Source organism: Loxodonta africana, chromosome 1 (assembly GCF_030014295.1).
Source record: "Loxodonta africana isolate mLoxAfr1 chromosome 1, mLoxAfr1.hap2, whole genome shotgun sequence".
Lineage (NCBI taxonomy): Eukaryota > Metazoa > Chordata > Mammalia > Proboscidea > Elephantidae > Loxodonta > Loxodonta africana.
In genome coordinates, this window is record NC_087342.1 from 204,700,140 (window position 1) to 204,723,257 (window position 23,118).

At 38.5% G+C, this 23,118-nt stretch overlaps 1 protein-coding gene across 2 annotated transcripts in view; it reads left to right on the plus strand.

Annotated features, from left to right (window-relative positions):
- PEX7 (peroxisomal biogenesis factor 7) overlaps positions 1–19,293 on the plus strand; it is a 128,849-nt gene extending 109,556 nt beyond the window's left edge. Inside the window, exon 10 of one of the 2 annotated variants that reach the window (XM_064291268.1) lies at positions 19,115–19,293. In XM_064291268.1, coding sequence (XP_064147338.1) covers positions 19,115–19,246 — 132 coding nt within the window. In that variant the 3' untranslated portion in view covers positions 19,247–19,293. Of the gene's footprint in view, positions 1–6,618; positions 7,720–19,114 lie in introns of those variants that run through there. The other variant, XM_003403995.4, reaches the window with a different exon arrangement.
- Positions 19,294–23,118: the final 3,825 nt, after the last annotated feature.

Genomic DNA, 23,118 nt, shown 5'->3' on the forward strand with positions numbered 1-23,118 from the left:
GATGTACGTATGCTAAATGAATATTTAATGAATGAATGAAAAGAATTGTTTTCAATGCTTGGTCAACTCCCTCCTTACTTTTGCATAAATTCCATTATGGTTAACATAATAAAATATATTCTCTGTAGTCACTTTCCGTTGTAAGCTGATAGAGTAAATCAAACATGCTTCTTTAGCCCATAATTTAAAACACTGCAGCATAATGGCTGGGCTGCTTTTTCAAAATTTAAAGTTGACTACTAGTGATTTTTTTCATTCTCTCTACATCTTTCTGCTTATTCCTCTGGTTCAAAAAGGCCGTATTTCGTACAGATGGTTACATTAGATTGAACAGGTTTCCCAATGGCAAAAGCAGTTGCCAATGAAATTGAGAGAAAAGAGCATAGTAATAAATAGGAAATGGAAAACTTGTCAATGAAGTAAATCTCTTAATGGGTCAGTAGGAATTGTTGTTATATTAGCAGCCATATTGAATCATTTGAGATAAATTACCTTATCAGTGGCATGTGTAAACACTTTAATAACATGGAGAGAATTTGTAAACTTAAAGAATATAAATTCATTTTCTAAATTACAGATGTATTTAAAGTCTGGCATTTTCATTAACAATGTTTTCTTCTCTGAAATCTGCATTTATAGGACGATTATTATTGAAGATGTTTTAGATCAAATCTTATTTGATCCACCAGTGACAAATTTTTTGTTATAAATTCCTTATTGGCTGGGTTGGTCTCTTTAATATCTTTTGTAATATCTAGCATAAGATGCTGAAGTATTTGCTTAATACAGTTGCTTTTACGCATTCCATGTGTGATATCATGATGTATACACAGTATCTCTACCTAGAAATTAATAGGCCATATTAATAGATAACAAATTTCTATTCAATTTTAAGAGTGCTTCATCATATGTTTTAAAGGAATTGAAGTGTGTTCAGTAGCAAGTAATTCATATTTCTATTTAACGTGCTTACTCTTAAAGCTTAGAAATATCTATTTTGCTGTATAAAAGTGAAAGCAAAGTAATTAAAACTAGAACTTATATGGAATCCTACTCTGTGAGTGTAGTTACTTTCCACTACCCTAGAAGATAAACCGGTTGCAGTCAATTCGATTCCAACTCATAGTGACCCTATAGGGCAGAGTAGGACTGTTCCATAGGGTTTCCGAAGAGCAGCTGGTGGATTTGAACTGCTGACCTTTTAACTACTGTGCCACCAGGGCTCCCCCTGGAAGATAGCAGCTTTTAAAAATAGTAATGAAGATTCTCTTCAAATTTTACATCAAGTAAAAAAGACTATTTGTATTATATTATTATAATAAAGTACTCTGATTTTGAGTAGAAAAAATAACATTTTGACACAGTCTTCTTTCCTATAATGTTGATAATCTTAATTATGAGTTTTAATGAAAAGTTTACATTTTGATCTCAGGTTAAAGGAAAGTCAGAAGGGCACAGAGATGGAATGTATTGCAGTGGGGACTTGCAGCTTAGGGAATATAATTCCACTTGAATATTCCTGGGCAGAAAGGTGGAGCCTGAAGTCTCCTACCCTTCAGTGTCCACATGTGTACTCGTACTGTAAGGGAAGAGGGTCAGATAAGATAAGCCTTGGCAGTTAGCCTTCAAGAAACCTAGAGGATATTCAGAAAAAAGGCCACCTCTCAAAAGATAAAGTTCACCAGAGGATTTATAAAGCAATTTAGTTTCCTTTAAGCTGGAACTTGTAGTTCTTCATTTGATCTTATTCTTTCCACTGGCTGGAACACTTCTCTTCTCTCCAGCCCTTTCCTCCCCCAAACAACAACAACTGCTCTTCTAGCTGAGGCATACTCCAACTTTAGACCTTAATTTAGATAAAATTTCCTCCCGAAAGCATCCACTCCCCAAATTTATATCAGAATCAACTTTATAGTGACTGGTTTGGTTTGGGATTTTACCTACTTTTAGGAGTACCTGAGTGGTACAGAAGGAGCCCTGGTGGCACAGTGATTAAGTGCTTGGTTGCTGGGTTCAAGTCCACCCAGAAATGCCTTGGAAGAAAGGCCTGGCAGTCTCCTTCCAAAAAGTTAGCATTGAAACCCTATAGAGCACAGTTCTGCTCTGACATACATGGGGCCACCATGAAGCAGAACTGACTCACAGCAACTGGTTTTTTGGTTTTGGTTACCTACTTTATTGGACCCCATAATTCCTCTATCACTGTACATATCAGTCTGTATTGTAGTTGACTACTTACTTGTCTGTCTGTCCACTGGACTTAAGATCTGAGTCAGAGGCATGGACAGAGGCCATGGCCATCTTGTTTACTGTAGTATCCCCAGCATGCTTCTGTACAGAGGAGGCACCCAGTAAATATTTGTTCATTTATATATATATATATATGTATGTATGTATCCATATATATGTATATGCATGTATGTATGAATTATGTTTTGGATAGCCTTGTAGTACAGAAGTATATTTGACTAATAGCTCCCGGGACGTAAAAGGAATCCCCTGTGAAACATCTCAAAATGATATTCATAATACTCAAAAATCCCATATATATATATGTATAACCTGTTGTCTTTACCCAGATCTCTGACCTCACAATGATTAGGAGCTCTGTACCATCTGTGAGGCTCTACTCAACAAGTCTTGTGAGGAGGAAACCATTGGTCATACACAGATTCATTCATTCATTCAAGAAGCATTTGTTAAAGATATACAAACACAAGGAATACACATTTGAGCAGGATACAGTCCCTAACTCTAAAAAAAAATGCTATTCAAGTTTAGTTGCAGAAAATTGTTTATGTACATATGTGATTATTGTTAGAAAACAAACTGTTATCCACCATGCTTTGTTTTCTTAGCTGTCATAAAGCATAGAGACTGATTTATTGTTCAAGTATTGTAATGTGCTCAGCACTGAAGCCTGAAAGCTTTTGCTCCCATTTGTTCCCTGTAGAACAGATTTTGTTTTGTTTTATCTTTATTTACTTTATTTGGTCCTGTGGGTTAATATATAAACCACCTAAGCCCATTTAGAACTCATGAACTTTGATTTAGGAATGCTTCAGGTAGGGTCAGTGTTTCTGTTTAAATACAGTTCAGTCGTGTTTCTTCTTTCTTAATCTTCCTCCCAGCTTGCTGTCTTCCTACCACATAACAAACTACCAGATTTGAAATGTAAATTTAAATTAAATAAATTAAACTTTGTGAAAATATGGCACAAAGTGTTTTCCATTAGATGAGTGCAAATTAATCTCTTTTCCTTTCTCCTCATGCAAGGAAGAGAATTCCTCCTTAAGAAAAATATGTGAGTTCTGATACATCTTGAATTTCTTTTTAGTCAGCAACAAACAGTCCCTGCACATAAAGAACTCCCAAATAGCTCCATCTTTAGTTTGCATGGTGAAAGTTCATTTAAGACTGTTGATACCCATTGTGTTCTAGGCCAGAGGTTCCCAATCCTGACTGCATACTGGAAAGTTCCCCAGGTGATTATGATGGGCAGCCAGAGAATGGCTGCATTAACTTTTTGGTGTTGAGAATCTGAAGGAAATTAGAGGTTCTCTCCCCCATCCAAAAAAAAAAAAAAAGTGTATGTACATAAAATGTTGCATTTATGGACTTCCTGAAGCCCTCCTGTGGATGCTCCTCACCAGTGGTCCATGGACCTTGGTTTAAAGATCCCAGGCTGTGGATCGACCCTAGGTGATGCTAGCGATGCTCACGCTGCCATGGGTTGAGAACTGTGCGGTGAGGATAAGGCCCAGCCATCTGTGGCTTAACAAGCCCTTCAGGCAATTCTGATGCACACTGAATTTTGAGAACCACTGCCCTATGGCAGTGCCTCCAGTAACTACAATTAAATAGTATGCTTTTGGCTTAATTGAGATTGAAAGAGAAATCAATACCTAAAGAAAGATATTGTGTCTTTTGTGAAATCACTCATATGGCATTGAATGATTTTTATAACGGAATCATATTATATATTCCTCTTATAGTCAAGGCTAGGAAAAACTTATCTCGCCTAATGAACTGATGATTGATCATAAGATCTTTATATCTTATATTATTGTTTTCTTTATTTACCTTTGCTGTATCCCCTTGTTCTATTCAAACAGCTGCCTCTTGGTCTCTGTACAGGTTCCTCATGAGCACAATTAAGTATTCTGGAATTCTTATTCTTTGCAGTGTTATCCATAATTTGTTACCCACACAGTCAAATGCCTTTGTATAGTCAATAAAATACAGGTAAACATCTTTCTGGTATTCTCTGTCTTCAGCCAGGATCCATCCGACATCGGCAATGATAGCCCTCGTTCTATGTCCTTTTCTGAATCCAGCTTGAATTTCTGGCAGTTCCCTGTCGATGTACTGCTGCAACTGCTTTTAATGATCTTCTGGAAAATTTTACTTGTGTGTGATATCAATGATATTGTTCTATAATTTCTGCATTCAGTTGGATCACCTTTCTTTGGAATGGGTATAAACATAGATCTCATCCAGTTGGTTGGCCAGGTAGCTGTCTTCCAAATTTCTTGGCATAGGCCAGTGAGCACTTCTAGCACTGCTTTCATTTTTCAGAACATCTCAATTGGTATTCCATCAATTCCTGGAGCCTTATTTTTAGCCAGTGTCTTCAGTGCAGCTTGGACTTCTTCCTTTAGTACCATTGGTTCTTGATCATATGCTACCTCCTGAAATGGTTGAACGTTGACCAGTTCTTTTTGGTACAGTGACTCTGTATTCCCTTCATCTTCTTTTGATGATTCCTGCATCATTCAGTATTTTGCTCTTAGAATCTCTCAGTATTTCAACTTGAGACTTGATTTTTTTCCTCAGGTCTTATAGCTTGAGAAGTAGCAAGGTTGTTCTTTTGGTTTTCTAAATCCAGGTCTTTGTACATGCCATTATAATACTTTACTTTGTCTTCTCAAGCCGCCCTTTGAAATCTTTTATTCAGCTCTTTTACTTCATCATTTCTTCCTTTAGTTTTAGCTACTCTGCATTCAGCAGCAAGTTTCAGAGTCTCTTCTGATGTCCATTTTGGTCTTTTCTTTCTCTCCCATCTTTTGAATGGCCTCTTGCCTTCTTCATGTATGATGTCTTTGATGTCATTCCACAGCTCGTCTGCTCTTCGGTCATTATTGTTCAATGCATCAGATCTATTCTTGAGATGGCCCGTAAATTCAGATGGGATATACTCAAGATCGTACTTTGGCTCTCATGAACTTGTTCTAATTTTCTTCAGCTTCATCTTGAACTTGCATATGAGCAGTTGATGGCCTGTTCCACAGTTGGCCCCTGGCCTTGTTCTGACTGATGATATTGAGCTTTGCCATCATCTCTTTCCACATATGTAGTCATTTTGATTCCTGTGTATTTCATCTGGCAAGGCCTACATGTATAATCACTGTTTACGTTGTTGAAAAAGGTATTTGCAGTGAAAAAGTCATCCTATCATTCTGCCATGTAATCTCCAGTGTCATTTTTATCACCAACGCCATATTTTCCAACTACCAGTCCTTCTTTGTTTTCAACTTCGCATTCCAATCGCCAGTAATGATCAGTGCGTCTTGATTGCGTGTTTGATCAATTTCAGAATGCAGAAGTTGGTAAAAATCTTTGATTTCTTCATCTTTGGCCTTAGTGTTCCGTGTGTAAATTTGAAAAAGAAAAAAGAAAGTGTAAATTTGAATAATAGTCATATTAATTGGTTGTCCTTGTAGGCGTATGGATATTATTCTATCACTGAAATACAGTAGAGTTTTTATATATTAATCCTTGACCTTGAGACATTGCTATACCCAATAAGTTTTCTTTTTAACCCACAGTTCCTGAACACCATGGACTTAGTCCTCTTTGTGTCTTTATATGGATTTTTAGACTTACCTCCCATGTCTGCCTCCTCCAGAGGGCCAGTGCAAATGCCACAGCATTTGTGAAGTCTTCTTACACTGTCTCACAGCTGGAATCATGTATTCCCTTCTCAGAGTGTCTCTATTAGAGCATTTTCCACCCTCAGACTTGTGTGAGCAGTTCTTTGAGGGCTAGAGCTGTACTTTGTCTTCCACTGTATCACCACAATATCTAGCAAGGTGTGTTCGTTCACAGTATGGGAATACATTTTTACAACAATTATGTCTGGAAGTAGGAAATTATGTCACTCAAGGGTAGGATGGAAGTAGCCCTGGTGGCACAGTGGTTAAATGCTCGGCTGCTATGCTAACTGAGAAGTTGACAGTTCAGACCTAGCAGCCACTCCAAGGGAGAAAGATGTGGCAGTCTGCTTCCATAAGGATTACAGCCTTGGAAACCCTTTGGGGCAGTTCTTCTCTGTCCTACAGGATCGCTGTGAGTTACAGTTGACTCCATGGCAACACCTTTGGTTTTGTTGGGGTAGGAGGGAAGTCTTTCTAGGCAACTTCAATTAGAAACAATTCCTGAAATGTATTTTAAAAATGGAAAAGGGACCTTTTATCAGAAACTGACCCCTGTGTTTTTCCTATTTAAAAATATGTTGACTAGTGGATAATCTACTACCCTCTGAATGACTTAGGTTTTGTTGCCAATTTCGAATATTTATATACATCTAAATATGTTTCTTCTTACTTTGTGTTGTAGGTGGCTGACTGTGCTTGGGATGAAATGATAAAGATATATGATCCTGCTTGTCTTACTGTTCCTCCTTGAAATACACAGCTCTGGTCAGAAAAAAAGGACTAGACCTGAAGAACTACTTAGCAGGAAATAAATTAACTATTGATAATACAGACATTAGGCTTCTATATGCTATTCAGACTTCAATTTTTAAAAAAAATTTATCATGGAATCAGTTTTGAGGCAGCTGCTAGAGACTTTTGTTCACTAAGCCTAATATATAAGCCATATTTCTTAAAATCCTAAGGAATAATTGATGTTACGGTATATCTTGTAACATCTATTAAAACGTTACCTCTGTATTATGTAATAGATTAAAATATGGTAGATTAGTAAATTATATTGATAGTGCTGTACTTCATTTTTATGTCATTTTTGATGTAAAATACAATCACTGCTATTGATTAAAATAAAAATAAACTGTATCTCTTGATCATTTTATGATATCCCCAACAAGATTGTTTTTTTCTAATATACTGCATATAAATACAGTACTATTTAAATCTTTTTATTTTTTATGTATAATGTTGGAAACCCTGGTGGTGTAGTAGTTAAGTGCTAAGGTTGCTAACCAAAAGGTCAGCAGTTCAAATCTACCAGGCACCCCTTAGAAATTTAGTGGGGCAGTTCTACTCAGTCCTATAGGATCGCTATGAGTTGGAATCGACTTGATGGCAATGGGTTTTTGGGTAATCGTTATGTACAATGTAGACATATCTATAGTTCAATATCAGGGCTTTAATATAGGTTTAATTTATTCATTTCTTTACCAGTTAATTAGTGAGCATCTGCTGAGTGTCTGACACACAGAATATACTGAGTATCTGACACATAGAATAAATGACATTTTTCTGAAGGACTGGTGCCCTGTTTTAAGAACATGGAATGTTGTGAGCAAAGAGCTTACACTTTAATATACTTATTCAAAACTTTAGATATTGTACCCATGACCTTTTATTTTCCTTTTCCTACTCTTCTATTATCAAATGTTAAAAAAAACTGTTCACTGAGCAAAAAGTCTTAGGTGTTACCAGTGTGTCCAACAATTGCTCTTTTTTTTTTTTTCACAACAATTGCTCTTGAAACTAGCCCTGAGTAATGCTGTATGCCCTCCTTGCTATCTCCCTAAGTCTCCTTGAAAAATTTCTAGGTGCTTATGAACTGTAAAAAAGTAGACTAGGAGGAAAAAATTATCAAAACAAGCAATTTTATGTAACATTTATAATCCTTTTATGTAATATCAAAATAAAATGTTATTAAATGACAAAAAATTAATTTTTATGAGAATTTTTTAAAGAGCAAAATAAACTTGTAATCAGAGCAAAAATAAATTAAAATATATGTATATTGTCTTATCTTACATATTTCATTTCTTTTTTCAGAAAAAAATCAAAACAGCTTTCAAAATACCAAAATAAGATAAATTAGAAAGTGGAACAAAAGGAACCATAAAGAGGAGATGAGTGGGTCTTGAAAATGTATGGCACAAAGTCCTATGAATTTGCTACTGGCTGGGCCAAAGATTTGCTACTAAGGATTCTAGAAGTGTAAATGGGAATCCTGGTTAATTGCATAATTTGGTGCCCATGGCCAGAGGGCAAGGACATCGGTCTAGTCCCAGCCTAAGTATTTGTTGAATGAGTGAATGACCTCAGGAAAGTAAAACACTTCTTGATTCTCAGATGGATTGATACTTATTGTTTTTGAGAGGCCCACTAAAGAAGATACTGTTTAACATAAGTGCATGGTACTGAACAGGGTGATCAACCATATCCTTAGAGTTGTCACAATGATGCGTTTCACAGAACTGGTTTATTTTGTTGTTTTCCTCCATATGAACTAATGGCTGACACCAAAGTGCAGTTCAAGAAATGTGGGCCCACAATGGGTGTTCTCTGTATTAGCAGATTTTTTTTTTTAATTGTACTTTAGATGAAGGTTTATAGAACAAACTAGTTTCTCATTAAACAGTTAGTACACATATTGTTTTATGACATTTGTTAGCAACCCCACGACATGTCAACACTCTCCTTTCTGGACCTTGAGTTCCCTATTACCAGCTTTCCTGTCCCCTCCTGCCTTCTAGTCCTTGCCCCTGGGTTGGTGTGTCCATTTAGTCTCACTTGTTTTATGGACCTGTCTTAATTTTTGGCTGAAGGGTAAACCCCAGGAGTGACTTCATTACTGAGCTAAAATGGTGTCTGGAGGCCATACTCTCAGGGCTTCTCCAGTCTGTCAGGCCAGTAACTCTGGTATTTTTTATGAGTTAGAGTTTTGTTCTACATTTTTCTCCAGCTCTGTCTGGGACCCTCTCCTGTCAGAGCAGTCAGTGGTAGCTGGCACCATCTAGTTGTACTGGACTCAGTCTGCTGGAGGTTGTGGTAGTTGTGGTCCATTGGTCCTTTGGACTAATCTTTCCCTTGTGTCTTTAGTTTTCTTCATTCTCCCTTGCTCCCAAAGGGGTGAGACCAGTGGAGTAATTTAGATGGCTGCTATATTAGCAGGATTTTTAATAGGTCTTTTAAAATACTCAACCCAAATCATATTTACAATGTAATTTACACTTAGTAATACGTTTTCCTTTTAAAATATGTCATGGATAGTATTGTGTCCCCCAAAAATATGTGTCAGCTTGGCTAGGCCATAATTCCCAGTATTGTGCTGTTACTCTCCATTTTGTGATCTAATTATCCTTCATTTTGTGATGTATCGTGAATCCTCGTCTCTATACCTGTGGTTATATTCCCATTTGGGAGTGAGATGTCTGTTATGTCAATGAGGCAGGATTAGGTCATGTTAATGAGGATTAGGGTGGGATGCAGCAGCACCCTTACTTAGGTCACAGCCATGGTCTGATGTAAGGGGAGTTCCCCTGGGGAGTGGCCTGCATCTCTTTTTATCTTACAACGGATAAAAGGAGAGGGAAGTGAGCAGAGAGAGAGGGACCTAACTGCTACCAAGAAAGAAGAGCCAGGAGCAGATTGCGTCCTTTGGACCTGGGGTCCCTATGCTGAGAACCTTGTAGACCCAGGAAAAGACGAAGCCAAGACACATGTAGATCTCTAAGGAACGCCAGGCCCACAGATGTTGAAAGGAGGCCAGGATCTTCCCCCAGAGCCAACAGAGAGAGAGAGCCTTCCCCTAGAGCTGGTGCCCCGAATTTGGACTTCCAGCCTCCTAAACTGTGAGAGAATAAATTTGTGTGTTAAAGCGATCCACTTGTGATTCTTCTGTTAAAGCAGCACTAGTTAACTAAGACAGAATGCAAGGGAATTTATTAGCAAAATAATCTCGCATGTAGCTTTTGAAACAAATACTTGTGATTTAAAAACTAATACCTCCCTTGATTTATTTTTAACTTCTTTGAGGCATGTTAGAGATGTTTAGAAAACTGACTTCATAATACTTAACTCAGGTTCTTAGCATCTATCAATATACAAGAGTGTTTGTGAACACTTATCTGCTAGTTGGTTCCCTGGAGTTAGAATTGGAAAACTACAAGGAAAGAAGGAGGATTCTCTCTTAGAAGAGAATTGTCATGGAAGAAAAAGACCTCAGACTCAGTTTTAATCAGAAGAGATCTTTATTAAGCCAAGACAAGATCTTTATTAAGCCAAGACAAGAAAGAAGGAGGATTCTCTCTTAGAATTGTCATGGAAGAAAAAGTCCTCAGACTCAGTTTTAATCAGAAGAGATCTTTATTAAGCCAAGACAAAGTCAAAGACAGCCATTGCAATGAGAGACGCACTAGCGTGCACCAGGCACAAGAGACTAGCAGAATTCACTGAATCGCAAGCAGGGAGTCTTTTAGATACTGTTACAGAAGGAAGTAAAGATACATCATTGTCAAAGGTATGATAATAATGTGGGACCTTAATGATTGACTTACAGATCTTTGTTGACTAGCTACCTACTTAGTGACATTACATTAACTGGTGGCTTACAAGTTTTGTTTTAAGACTCTTAGTTACCTAGTACTTCTATAAAAATACCACCAGTGGGTGGCTTTAACAAAGAGAAATTTATTTTCTCACAGTCTAGGAGGCTAGAAGTCTGAACTCAGGATGCCAGCTCCAGGGGAAGGCTTTCTCTCTCCGTTGGGTCTGAGGGAAGGTCTTTGTCATGAGCCTTCCTCGGTCAAGGAGCTTCTCAGCACGAGGACCCCAGGTCCAAATGATGTGCTATTCTCCTGGCTATTGATTTTTGGTGGTACGAGGTCTCCATGTCTCTCTGCTTGCTTCTCTCCTTTATATCTCAAAAGAGATTGGCTTAAGACACAACCTAATCTTGTAGATTGAGTCCTGCTCCATTAACATAACTGCTAATAATCCCACCTCATTAACCTCGTATAGAGAGAATTTACAACACTTAGGAAAATCATGTCAGATAACAAAATGGTGGACAATCACACAACACGGAATTATGGCCTAGCCAAGTTGACAGACATTTTGAGGGGACACATTTCAATCCATGACAGACTCCTTAAGAACAAACCATAGAGATGAGCTGTTTGGGTTAAGGGTCCTTTGGAAACAAGCTAACAAAATATCAGGAGCCCTGATGGTGCAGTGGTTAAGAGCTTGTCTGCTAACCAAAAAAGGTTGGCAATTTGAATCCACCAGCCACTCCTTGGAAACCCTATGGGGCTGTTCTACTCTGTCCTGTAGGGTCATTATGAATCCAAATTGACTGAACAGCAATGGTTTTTGTTTTTTCTAGGATATCAGATAACAGAACTGCCCTAACCATTTTAGTTTCCTGGTTCTACAGGCTTTCTACAGAGAGTGAATTTGAAGCATGTATCCCACTTCAGCTTCTCTTACTCAGAGCAGATACATCAAAAAAAATTTTTTTTGGTCTCCTTATCATTCCCTCCTTTTGATCAAGGATTCGATCAGTCTTATGGGCATGTTTTCCTTTGCTTGGGTTGTTGCTGTGTTGCTCTCAGATGACGACTCCACATTCATGGTTATGCTTGTTTCATTCCTGATACTGAGCCTCTTTTTCCATAGTCAGGGACCTCTGGTTCCTAGGTTGCAGGGGGGCTTCAGGAAATTCAGCATGCTATCTATGAGCAGTCGTTGTGATTCCATTAGCATGGTCTTTATATCCTAGATAGCAGCCTGTCCTGCTTCAGGCTTTTAAAGTCATGACTTACTTAGTCAGATACCATCTGGTTCTTTGGTACACATCTTGTCTGTATACTGTTATCTGGGAGCGTAATGACGCAGAGACCTAGGCCACATTGGAAGAATATCTGACCCTTTCATTGAAGCTAATATAGGGTGCAGGATCCATACACCATGTTACAAAAGTGAGAGGAATTAATGTACATAAATTGCTTCAGAAGTGTAGAGTTTCCTAAATTGGATACACATTTCATAATACAGTTGACAATTCCAATTTCAATTACAATTATTAGCAGAATAACTAGTCTGGTTTGCAGTAAAGTTAGCCATGGTCCTATGCCTTGTTCTAACTAACTGAATGAATCAGAAAAAAAAGGTATGGAAAGAACGGAGTGAAGCCAATCCACTTGTTGATGTATTTTACAAATGTTTTTTTCTATTTCTCTTACATTATTTCAAAAGCAACAGGAGGTGTTTGCTACTGATTGACCCAATCTGACAAAAACATTATCTTTTTAGATCTCAGTGGTTATTACGAGGTATAGCAATAAAGAATTTAAGAAAGGCTTCACAATGGAGGAAGATTGCCCAGAAGAAGTAAACAAGAGCAATTGGCATACAAATGACTGATAAATTAAAATGGGGTCCTTTAAACAAGGCATAGATGAGCAAACAAGAATGGTTGGAGCAAATAATGATTATTAAGAAAGATACAGACTTTTTAGGTTAAAACACATGTAAAGGTTTACCTATAAAAATCTGTCTTATCAATTAAAACCTAGACAGAAAAAAACTAAAACAATGAGGGTTAGGCACAAAGCAATAATTTCAATAATATTTATTATTGAAAGTTATTAGCCCACAAATCTTAAAGATATATAACACAAAAGGATAGCAAATACTAGAAAAAGAAATATGCGAAGTCTAAGAATTGTATTTCTATTTATGTGTTTCAGTGTTTGAAAATAAAGGTTTATACGTCTGGTCCTTAATATGCCAAAATATGACCTTGAGTATATCCCACCTGAATTCAGAGGCCATCTGAAAAATATTTGACGTATTGAACACTAGTGACCGAAGACCAGACGAGCTGTGGAATGACATCATACATGAAGAAAACAAGAGGTCAATGAAAGACAGGAAAGAAAGAAAAGACCAAGGTGGATGTAAGAGGAGACTATGAACTTGCTCTTGAGCATCAAGCAGCTAAAGTAAAAGGAAAAATTGATGAAGTAAAAGAACTGAACAGAAGATTTCAAAGGGCCTCTCAAGAAGACAAAATAAAGTATTACGATGACATGTGCAAAGAGCTGGAGATGGAAAACCAAAAGGGAAGAACACGCTTGGTGTTTCTCAAGCTGAAAGAACCGAAGAAAACATTCAAGCCTCGAGTTGCAATAGTGAAGGATTCCATGGGGAAAATATTAAACGATGCAGGAAGCATCAAAAGAAGATGAAAGAAATACACAGAGTCATTATACCAAAAAGAATTAGTCGATATTCAACCATTTCAAGAGGTGGCATATGATCGAGAACCGATGGTACTGAAGGAAGAAGTCCAAGCTGCTCTGAAGGCATTGGCGAAAAACAAGGCTCCAGGAATTGGTGGTATATCAATTGAGATGTTTCACCAAACAGATGCAGCGCTGGAGGTGCTCACTCGTCTATGCCAAGAAATATGGAAGACAGCTTCCTGGCCAACTGACTAGAAGAGATCCATATTTATGCCTATTCCCAAGAAAGGTGATCCAGCCGAATGTGGAAATTATAGAACAATATCATTAATATCACATGCGAGCAAAATTTTGCTGAAGATCATTTAAAACAGCTGCAGCAGTATATCCACAGGGAACTGCCAGAAATTCAGGCCGGTTTCAGAAGAGGACGTGGAACCAGGGATATCATTGCTGATGTCAGATGGATCCTGGCTGAAAGCAGAGAATACCAAAAGGGTGTTTACCTGTGTTTTATTGACTATGCAAATGCATTCGACTGTGTGGATCATAACAAACTATGGATAACACTGCGAAGAATGGGAATTCCAAAACACTTAATTGTGCTCATGAGGAACCTTTACATAGATCAAGAGGCAGTTGTTCGGACAGAACAAGGGGATACTGATTGGTTTAAAGTCAGGAAAGGTGTGTGTTAGGGTTGTATTCTTTCACCATACCTATTTAATCTGTATGCCGAACAAATAATCCGAGAAGCTGTACTATATGAAGAAGAATGGGGCTTCAAGATTGGAGGAAGACTCGTTAACAACCTGCGTTATGCAGATGACACAACCTTGCTTGCTGAAAGTGAAGAGGACTTGAAGCACTTACTAATGAAGATCAAAGACCACAGCCTTCAGTATGGATTACGCCTCAACATAAAGAAAACAGAAATCCTCACAATTGTACCAATGAACCAATGAGGAACATCATGATAAACGGAGAAAAGATTGAAATTGTCAAGGGTTTCGTTTTACTTGGATCCACAATCAACATCCATGGAAGCAGCAGTCAAGAAATCAAAAGATGCATTGCATTGGGCAAATCTGCTGCAAAGGACCTCTTCAAAGTGTTGAAGATCAAAGATGTCACCCTGAAGACTAAGGTGCGCCTGACCCAAGCCATGGTATTTTCAATCCATCATATGCATGTGAAAGCTGGACAACGAATAAGGAAGACCGATGAAGAGTTGACGCCTTTGAATTGTGTTGTTGGTGAAGAATATTGAATATACCGTGGACTGCCAAAAGAACGAAGAAATCTGTCTTAGAAGTACAACCAGAATGCTCCTTAGAGGCAAGGATGGTGAGACTGCATCTTACATACTTTGGACATGTTGTCAGGAGGGATCAGTCTCTGGAGAAGGACATCATGCTTGGCAGAGTACAGGGTCAGCGGAAAAGAGGAAGACCCTCAACGAGGTGGATTGACACAGTGACTGCAACAGTGAGCTGAAGCATAACCGGGCAGTCTTTCGTTCTGTTGTGCATAGGGTCGCTATGAGTTGGAACCGACTGGACGGCACCTAACAACAACAACAGTAGATTCAAAGGATTCTTTACCCGTATTTCCTAATAAGAGAATTATTTCATCTCTGTTTAAATGCAAGGGTAAATGTAAATTCTGAATTATGGTACATAAATAATTTGGTAAACAATTTTGCTATTAGGTTTTCATCAAAGCTTAGTTGTTGGGTGCTGGTAGTATTTCACTTCCTCCTAATTTATAAGTTCTTCTTTAGGGACTGCTTGTTCAGAATCAAAAGGATCCAGTGTTTAAAAGCCAAAGGCAGTTTAGTAATGGGAATTGTTTCTTAGTCCAGTCTGTAACACTTGAATTAAAGTACAATATTTTGTAAATAGTTTATTTTGTAAATAGTTTAGCTAAACAATAAACAGTTTTTTTTTTCTTGTTTGTAGCTTTGAACTTTGGTCCAACTAATTTTTCTCGAAAAAAAAAAAAAACCTTATGGTTGGCGTTTTAAAAACTTGTTGTTGTTGTTGTTAGGTGCTGATTCCTCCTGATAATGTGTCCAAAGGAGCATTCTGGTTGTACTTCTTCCAGGACAGCTTTGTTTGTTCTTTTGGCAGTCCATGGTATATTCAATACTCTTCGCCAACACCACAGTTCAAAGGCATCAATTCTTCTTCCGTCTTCCTTATTCATTGTCCAGCTTTCACATGCATATGATGCGATTGAAAATATCATGGCTTGGGCCAGGCACACCTTAGTCTTCAAGGGGACATCTTTGCTTTTCAACACTTTAAAGAGGTCCTTTGCAGCAGATTTACCTAATGCAATGCATCGTTTGATTTCTTGACTGCTGTTTCCCTGGGTGTTGATTGTGGATCCAAGTAAAATGAAATCCTCAACAACTTCAATCTTTTCTCCATTTATAATGATGTGGCTTATTGGTCCAGTCGTTTTCTTTATGTTGAGGTGCAATCTGTACTGAAGGCTGTGTTCTCTGTTCTTCATTTAGTAAGTGCTTCAAGTCCTCTTCACTTTCAGCAGGTAAGGTTGTGTCATCTGCATAACGCAGGTTGTTAATTAGTCTTCCTTCAATCCTGATGCCCTGTTCTTAACATAGTCCAGCTTCTCGGATTATTTGTTCAGCATACAGATTGAATAGGTATGGTGAAAGGATACAACCCTGACGCACACATACCTGACTTTAAACCAATCGGTATCCCCTTGTTCTGTCTTCTTGTTCAGTGTGCTTCTTCAGCCTGTTTTGGGGCTTTTCTAGGTCCTACTAACATATTAATTAATTAAGACAAATCTTGATAAACTAGGTTTATAGGTTTTTATACAGGTGCCATGCCTACAGGTGTTTTAACTGTAACTGTTCTCTCTTTTTTTATTGTGATCGCAAGTGGAATTATCATGGTCATGAATGAGAATGGCATCCTTAAAGAATAATTGGGAAACTTATGATGATTGCAGGGGGCTTTGCGTTTGACTAGGGAGTAAAAGTGACTGTGAAGGTTTATCTTTTTCTTCAGGGTATTTAATTTTAAAAGGCATTTCTAAATGAGGTTTTCTCCCTTTCTTAACAGGGCAGTTAGGTTTAGAGTTTTACATAGAACTCATTGTTATTTCTAGGACTTCTTTAAGTATTTCTTCAGCCATCTTTTTTAAAGCAAGACTAGCCTGGGCATCTTTCCAGCCAATGTGTTATTTCTAGCTTGGTTGAGTTTATAGTTGCTGTGTGGCTCTAGGCCATTAATTTACTTATCAAGGAGTTTCTTTGATTGGAGCTATTTTATGAGTCAAACCTGTTAGTCTTAGCAGGAAGAGTGATTTTTCGGTAGACAAGTAAAAAGAAAGAAAAAAAAAAGGCTGGCAAAGAAGTAGAGGCAACTTTTACTAGGTGCCTAAAAATTAACTTTGTTAATTACTTAGAGCCTCCTTTTTTCCAATCCACTGCACAGAAAAGTTAATTTTTACTGAGTTCAAAATTTTCCCAGACCTGATACCAGCCTGAAACTCTATCTCTGACAAATCACATAAACCTCCTACAGTCACTTTTACTCCCTAGTCAAAAGCAAAGCCCCCCTGAAATTGTCAAAAGTTTCCCAATCATCCTTTAAGGAAGCTATTTTTATGTGGCCATTAAGCAACAATCCCCTGTCTTACCAGAGCTTCAGCACATGCAACTCTAAGTTCAGGGATCTGCAGATACAACCACGTGTCACTAGATGGCATGAAAACTTCACCTTTGAGTAATCTTAAAGATGAACGACCTGAGTAGAGAATTACTTTGAGCTTTTCCAAAACCACAAAGAAATACTCTTCGAAAATAGATCTACCTCTGTACTGACTGAGATGTTCAAATTTAAACAACACAAGTAAAAACTTACCAAGATGTCTGAGGAAATCCAAACAGAAAAACAAGTGAAAGCTTGCTGAGAGGTCCAAGAAAATCTGGACAGAGAAACAAGTGAAAGCTTACTGGGACGTTCAAGAGATTCCAGACAGAAAAACACAAGTAAAAGTGTGCTGGGACAAAAAAACACAACAAAAGGCTTAATAAAAAAATCTCAGAGAAACGCTCCATAAATTATGGGATTCAAATCCAAGAGCACTTACTTTCATGGGGTCTCCGGGGGTTGGTAGATAAGGTAGGGCACAAAGGGACCTGTTGCTGGCCTGCTCCGATCCTTGACCCTTCAAAGTTCCCACTGCAGGAAGATGGCTTTGGATCCCATCTTCATTGCCAAAATGTTGTGGGGGAAAAACTCAGACTCAAATTTAATTAAAAGAGATTTTATTAAGCCAAGACAAAGACAATCATTGCCATGAGGGCCCCACTAGTGTGCACCAGGCTAGCAGAATCAACTGAATCACAAGCAGGGAGTAATATACTGTTACAGAAGGAAGTAAAGCTACATTATTGTCAAAGGTGGGATAAAAAAGTAAGACCTTAATAATGATTGGTTTATAGAGCTTTGTTCACTAGCTGCCTACTTAGTGACATTACACTGATTGGTGATTTACAAGTTTTATTTTAAGACTCCTTGGGAACAAATCATAGAGATGAGCTGTTTGGGTTCAGGGTCCTTTGGAAACAAGCTGTCAAAATTCTGATTGGTGCTTGCTGAGGTAAGATAGCTACTACTTATTGATATGGGTATTTTGTTGGTTAATTGCCATTTAGTTACCATAAAGATTTCACAGAGAAGCCACAGGACCTTCTTCTCTGCAAATTTAGGAGTTACATAAAATTTCCTTGGCTTTGTTACAAGGAGAAGCCACATTCCCTTAGATACCAGAAAACAGACAGAACTGCCCTAACTAGTTTCATTTTCTGGTTCTACTGGTTTTCTAAAGAGAGTGAATTTGAAGTCTGGACCCCACTTCAGCTTCTCTTACTTAGGTCAGATACCTCATGATAATTTTTTGGGGGGGTCTCCATATCAGAGTTCACTAGATTTTTCTAGTTCTTGATAGGCAGCTTCTGGACTTTAGAGGAGAATCAGTCATTCCCCTGGATTGGGAAAAATCATCCTTTGTCTCCCCTCCACTGAGTTCTTAGCCTTCTTCCTGTCTGCCTCCCCAAGCTGTTCCAGCGCCCAGTGACAGGACAGCACCAAAGAGTGACTGAAGGAAAAGGAAAATCACGATCACTGAGCACTCTTGTGATCTGGAGACTATATGAGATGTTTTATACATATTATCTCTTTTAATCTTTAAAAATCCCCTGCAAGGTACCCCTCCCACTTTTCCAAAAGAGGAAACCAAGGCTCTCAGGAGTCATAATGGCCAGAAGTAATAGAACTGGAATTTGAAGTCTGGTATGACTGGATCCAAAGCCATGGTCCTGCCACATGGCCTACTTTTCCTAGGAATAACAGAAATTGGCCCACAGGGAAATAGTCAAGATTTGGAACTGGGTCTCCCACATGCTGTTGCATTCATTTTATTCTAACTAAACTCATCTTGCTCACTAAACCTGCTTCTCCTTCTGCACATGTGTTTTTATTTGTTATCAATGCTGTCCACCCAGGCACTCAAGCTAAAGACCTAAACATCATTCTTGTTCTTTCCCTTATTCCCACCTCTCTACTCCACACACAATGAATAGATCTCCAAGTCCTGTCCCTTTTACCCCCGGAATATTAATCCATTCTGTCTCTTCCCGTTAATCCAGTCACCACCACCTTAGTTCAAGCCATTATTATCTTCCCTTTGGGCAATTGCAGCAGCTTCCTAAACGGTGTGTCTGTTTCTAGTTCTGTGCGCCAGAGCCATTCTCAACACAGTTTCGGGGGACTGATCTAAAACGCAGCCTGATTACATCAATTCTAATATAAAACCTTTCTCTGTTTATAGGATTGCCTACAGGAAAAAGTTCCAGCAGCCAAGGTCCTCTGGGGTCTAGTTCCTGCCTTTCTCTGCAGCATAGCATCTCTCCAATTGTCACGCCCTTTGTGCTCCAACAACATTAAACCAAAAAAGAACTAAACCCTTTGCTATAAGAGTTGATTCCGACTCATAATGACCCTACAGAGCAGAGTAGAACTGCCCCATAGGGTGTCCAAGGAGTGGCTGGTAGATTCGAACTGCCAACCGTTTTGGTTAGCAGCCATAGCTTTTAACCACTGTACCACTAGGACTCCCCAACAACACTAGGGGGTCACACATTCCCATGCAAATAACGCAGGTTTTCATCTTTCTTTGCTCAAGCTAGTCCATGTGCCTGAGTGCCCTGCTCTTGGCTTGGCAAATTCTTATCATTTAAAAGTCATGTGAAATGACTAAAGAAAAAGATTGACAACTGTTATGTATTGAATTGTGTCCTCCCAAAATGTGTGTCAACTTGGCTAGGCCATGATTCTCCATATTGTGTGATCGTCCACCATTTTGTCATCTAATGTGATTTTCCTATGTGCTGTAAATCCTACCTGTATGATGTTAATGATGCAGGATTAGTGGCAGTTATGTTAATGAGACAAGACTCAATCTACAAGGTTAGGCTGTGTCTTAAGTCACTCTCTTTTGAGATACAAAAGAGAGAAGTGAGTAGAGAGACATGGGGACCTCATACCACCAAGAAAGCAGCGCCAGGAGCAGATTGCCATCCTTGAGCTCAAAGCTTCTGCAGTGAGAAGCTCCTGGACCAGAGGGAAGATTGACAACAAGGACCTTCCCCCAGAACTGACGGAGAGAGAAAGCTTTCTCCTAGAGCTGGCACACTGAATTTGGACTTTGAGCCTCCTAAACTGTGAGAGAGTAAATTTCTCTTTGTTAAAGTCATCCACTTGTGGTATTTCTGTTTTAGCAGCACTGGATAACCAAGACAACAACATACAAAAATTCAATACTAAAACACACCATTTTAAAAAAAAAAAGACAGGGTATATTGGAAGGATATATTTGCAACATATGTAACAAATGAGTGATATCCAGAATATATAGAGAGCTCAAAACTCACCCCAAAAATAGCCAAACATAAAAGCGGGCAAAGGTTGTCAGTAGACAGTTCACAAAAGTGGAAATGCAGACGTTTCATTCATTTCCAAAAGATGCTCAGACTTTGTCTCCTTGGCAACAAAAGATGTGCAAATTAAAATGAGATCCCTTTTTTTTTGCTTATCAGTTTGGCAAACATTTTAAATATCGATACTATACAATATTTGGTAAAGTCACAGCCCTGTTGTATACCTTTTTGGAAGGTAGTTTGGCAATAAGTCGAGATTTAAAATTACCCTTTGACCCAACAGTTGCAGTTCCAGGATTCCTTCCCCACCCCTACCCCCAAATACTTGCAGAAGTGTGTACAAATAAATGTCCAAGATTATTTATTACATCACTGTTTGGAAAGTAACAGGAGAAAGGTTATACTACGGAACAATCATTTAAAAGAATGAGATAGAACTGTATGTTTTGACATGGATTCGTTGCTGTTTGTTTATATGTGTATGAGTTATCTATTGTTGTTTAACAGATCACCCTAAAATTTAGCAGTTAAGACAACAAACATCTTTCAGTTTCTGTGGGTTGGGGATCTAGGAGCAGCTTAGGGTCTCTCATGAGGTTGCAGTTAAGCTCTCAGCGGGGGCTGTAGACATCTTAGGCTCATCTGGGGCTAAAGGATCAGCTTCCAGTCACTTACATGGTTGTTGGCCTTAAGTGTTTACTATGTGCGGCTCCACTGGATGGCTGAGTGTCCTCACAACATGGCACCTGGCTTCCTCTAGATTGCGTGATCCAAGAGAGAGACAACCCAACTGAAAGCTCAGTCTTTTATAATCTAACCTCAGACGAGTGACAGATCATCACCCAGATCAAGCATGGTGTAATGTGGGAGGAGTTAACACAAGGGTATGAATACGAGGAAGCGGGAGATCATTGGGGGCTATCTTGGAGAATGGTTACCACATTATGTATTTACAAGTAGCAAATTACAGACAAATGCGTAAGGTATCCTGACTTTGTTTAAACAAAGGCGGGGGGAGGGTGGGGTGTACATGTGTATAAAATGCATACAAAAAGATGAAAAGATTCCACACTAAACTCTTAACTATAGTAGCTTCTGTGTAGTGGAGTAGGTGTGGGGTTTGCAGTGGGGGATATTGGAGATAGTATGTTCACTTATTTATGAAGTTTGTTTTCCTTTTATATACTACAATGAACATGTGTTACTTTTGCAATTGTTATGGATTGAATAGTGTCCCCCAAATATAAGTGTTATAAATCCTAACCTCTAAGCTGTGGTGGGGCCCTGGTGGCACAGTGGTTAGGAGCTACGACTGCTAACCAAAAGGTCAGCAGTTCAAATCCACCAGCCGCTCCTTGGAAACCCTGCAGTTCTACTCTGTGCTATAGGGTTGCTATGAGTCAGAATCACTCTGATGGCAACAGGTTTGGTTTTTTTTTTTTTTATGCCTATGGTTATAATCCCATTTGGGAATGGGTTGTCATTGTTATGTTAATAAGGCAGGATTAGTATAGGGTGTGTCCTGAGTTAATTTCCTTTAAGATATAAAGGAGATTAAACGAACAGGGAAAGAAGCTGAGATGGGGAAGAAAGGCCAAGTCATATGAAGATTGCCCAGGAACAGAAGCTCAGAAGAGACAAGGACCTTCTAGAGCCAACACAGAGAAAAAACTTTCCCCTAGGGCCAGCCCCCTGAATTTGGACTTTTAGCCTCCTAAACTGTGAGGAAATAAATTTTTGTTTGTTAAAGCCACCCACTTTTGGTATTTATGTTATAGCAGCATGAGATAACTAAGACAACAATTAATAAATTAAAATATTCAAAAAAGCCCATATTTCCCTCTCTAGGAAGTCTTCTCTGATAACCCTCTCGAGCTGACTTAATTGCCCTCCTCAGTGCTACCCTCTTTCCTGCCACAAGACCCCATTGATGCGTTAGCTTCATTGTATTGCCTCACCCCCAGCTGTGAATCCCTGAGGACAAAGATGAGTGCTCATCTTGAAATGCTCTGTGGCTCAGAGACTGCCTAGCACAAAATACTTGCTCTATGTGCTCTATGTGTTTGTTTTTGAGTCGGAACTGACTCAACAGCAGTGGGTAGGAGTGGATGTGTTTGTTGAATGAACAAATGAATGAACTAAGAGATTTATTTAACACTGTTAATGTTTATTGAGTAGCTCCAAAGATACGGAGCTTGAGTCTGACCCCTGATACCTTGATACTAGTAGATTAAATAGCTATTTGACCTTCAGATTTGCAGTCTTGCTAATTAACCTTGCTAAACACAGTACTCTCGTTTTTCCCACTTTTCTTTAGAAGCTTTCTTAGTAACTATGTGGGAGATGAGGTTAAAATTAAAAAAAAAAAAGAAGAAAGAAAATGAAAGTTTTAATGGGAAAGAAGTGTTTGCAATAAAGTAGAGAAAATTTATTCTGCTTCATGTCACTGTACATTTCAAATATCAAGCTAAATTTTCTTGCCTAAATGAGAAAGGATAAGATAGCTGAATCAGCCCCAAATCTTTTACCTGATGTTAGTATCACAAATGGAAGCAATTATAATTTTTGGGAGAAGTGAATCGTTCCAAAACTAGGTCTGTGCAGGCAATTCTTTATTATATTCACTTAAGTTGGTTTGAAGCGACCAACCTTTAACTGAAATGGTCCCAAGAAGCAGAAATCCGTTATGCGCTGATGTTTTTAAAAAGTTAATTTTCAAAGAATTTTTCTCTGAGTATTCTTTGAATATAGTTATGCCACACACATACACATAATTTGAACTGCTGCTTCAGGCCTCGTGATCTCCTAAAGAAATAACATCAACCAGGTGTGGATTATCCACTATGCAAGGTAAGCATAGTGTTTACCTTGCTTACCAGGTCATCTGTAGTGAACA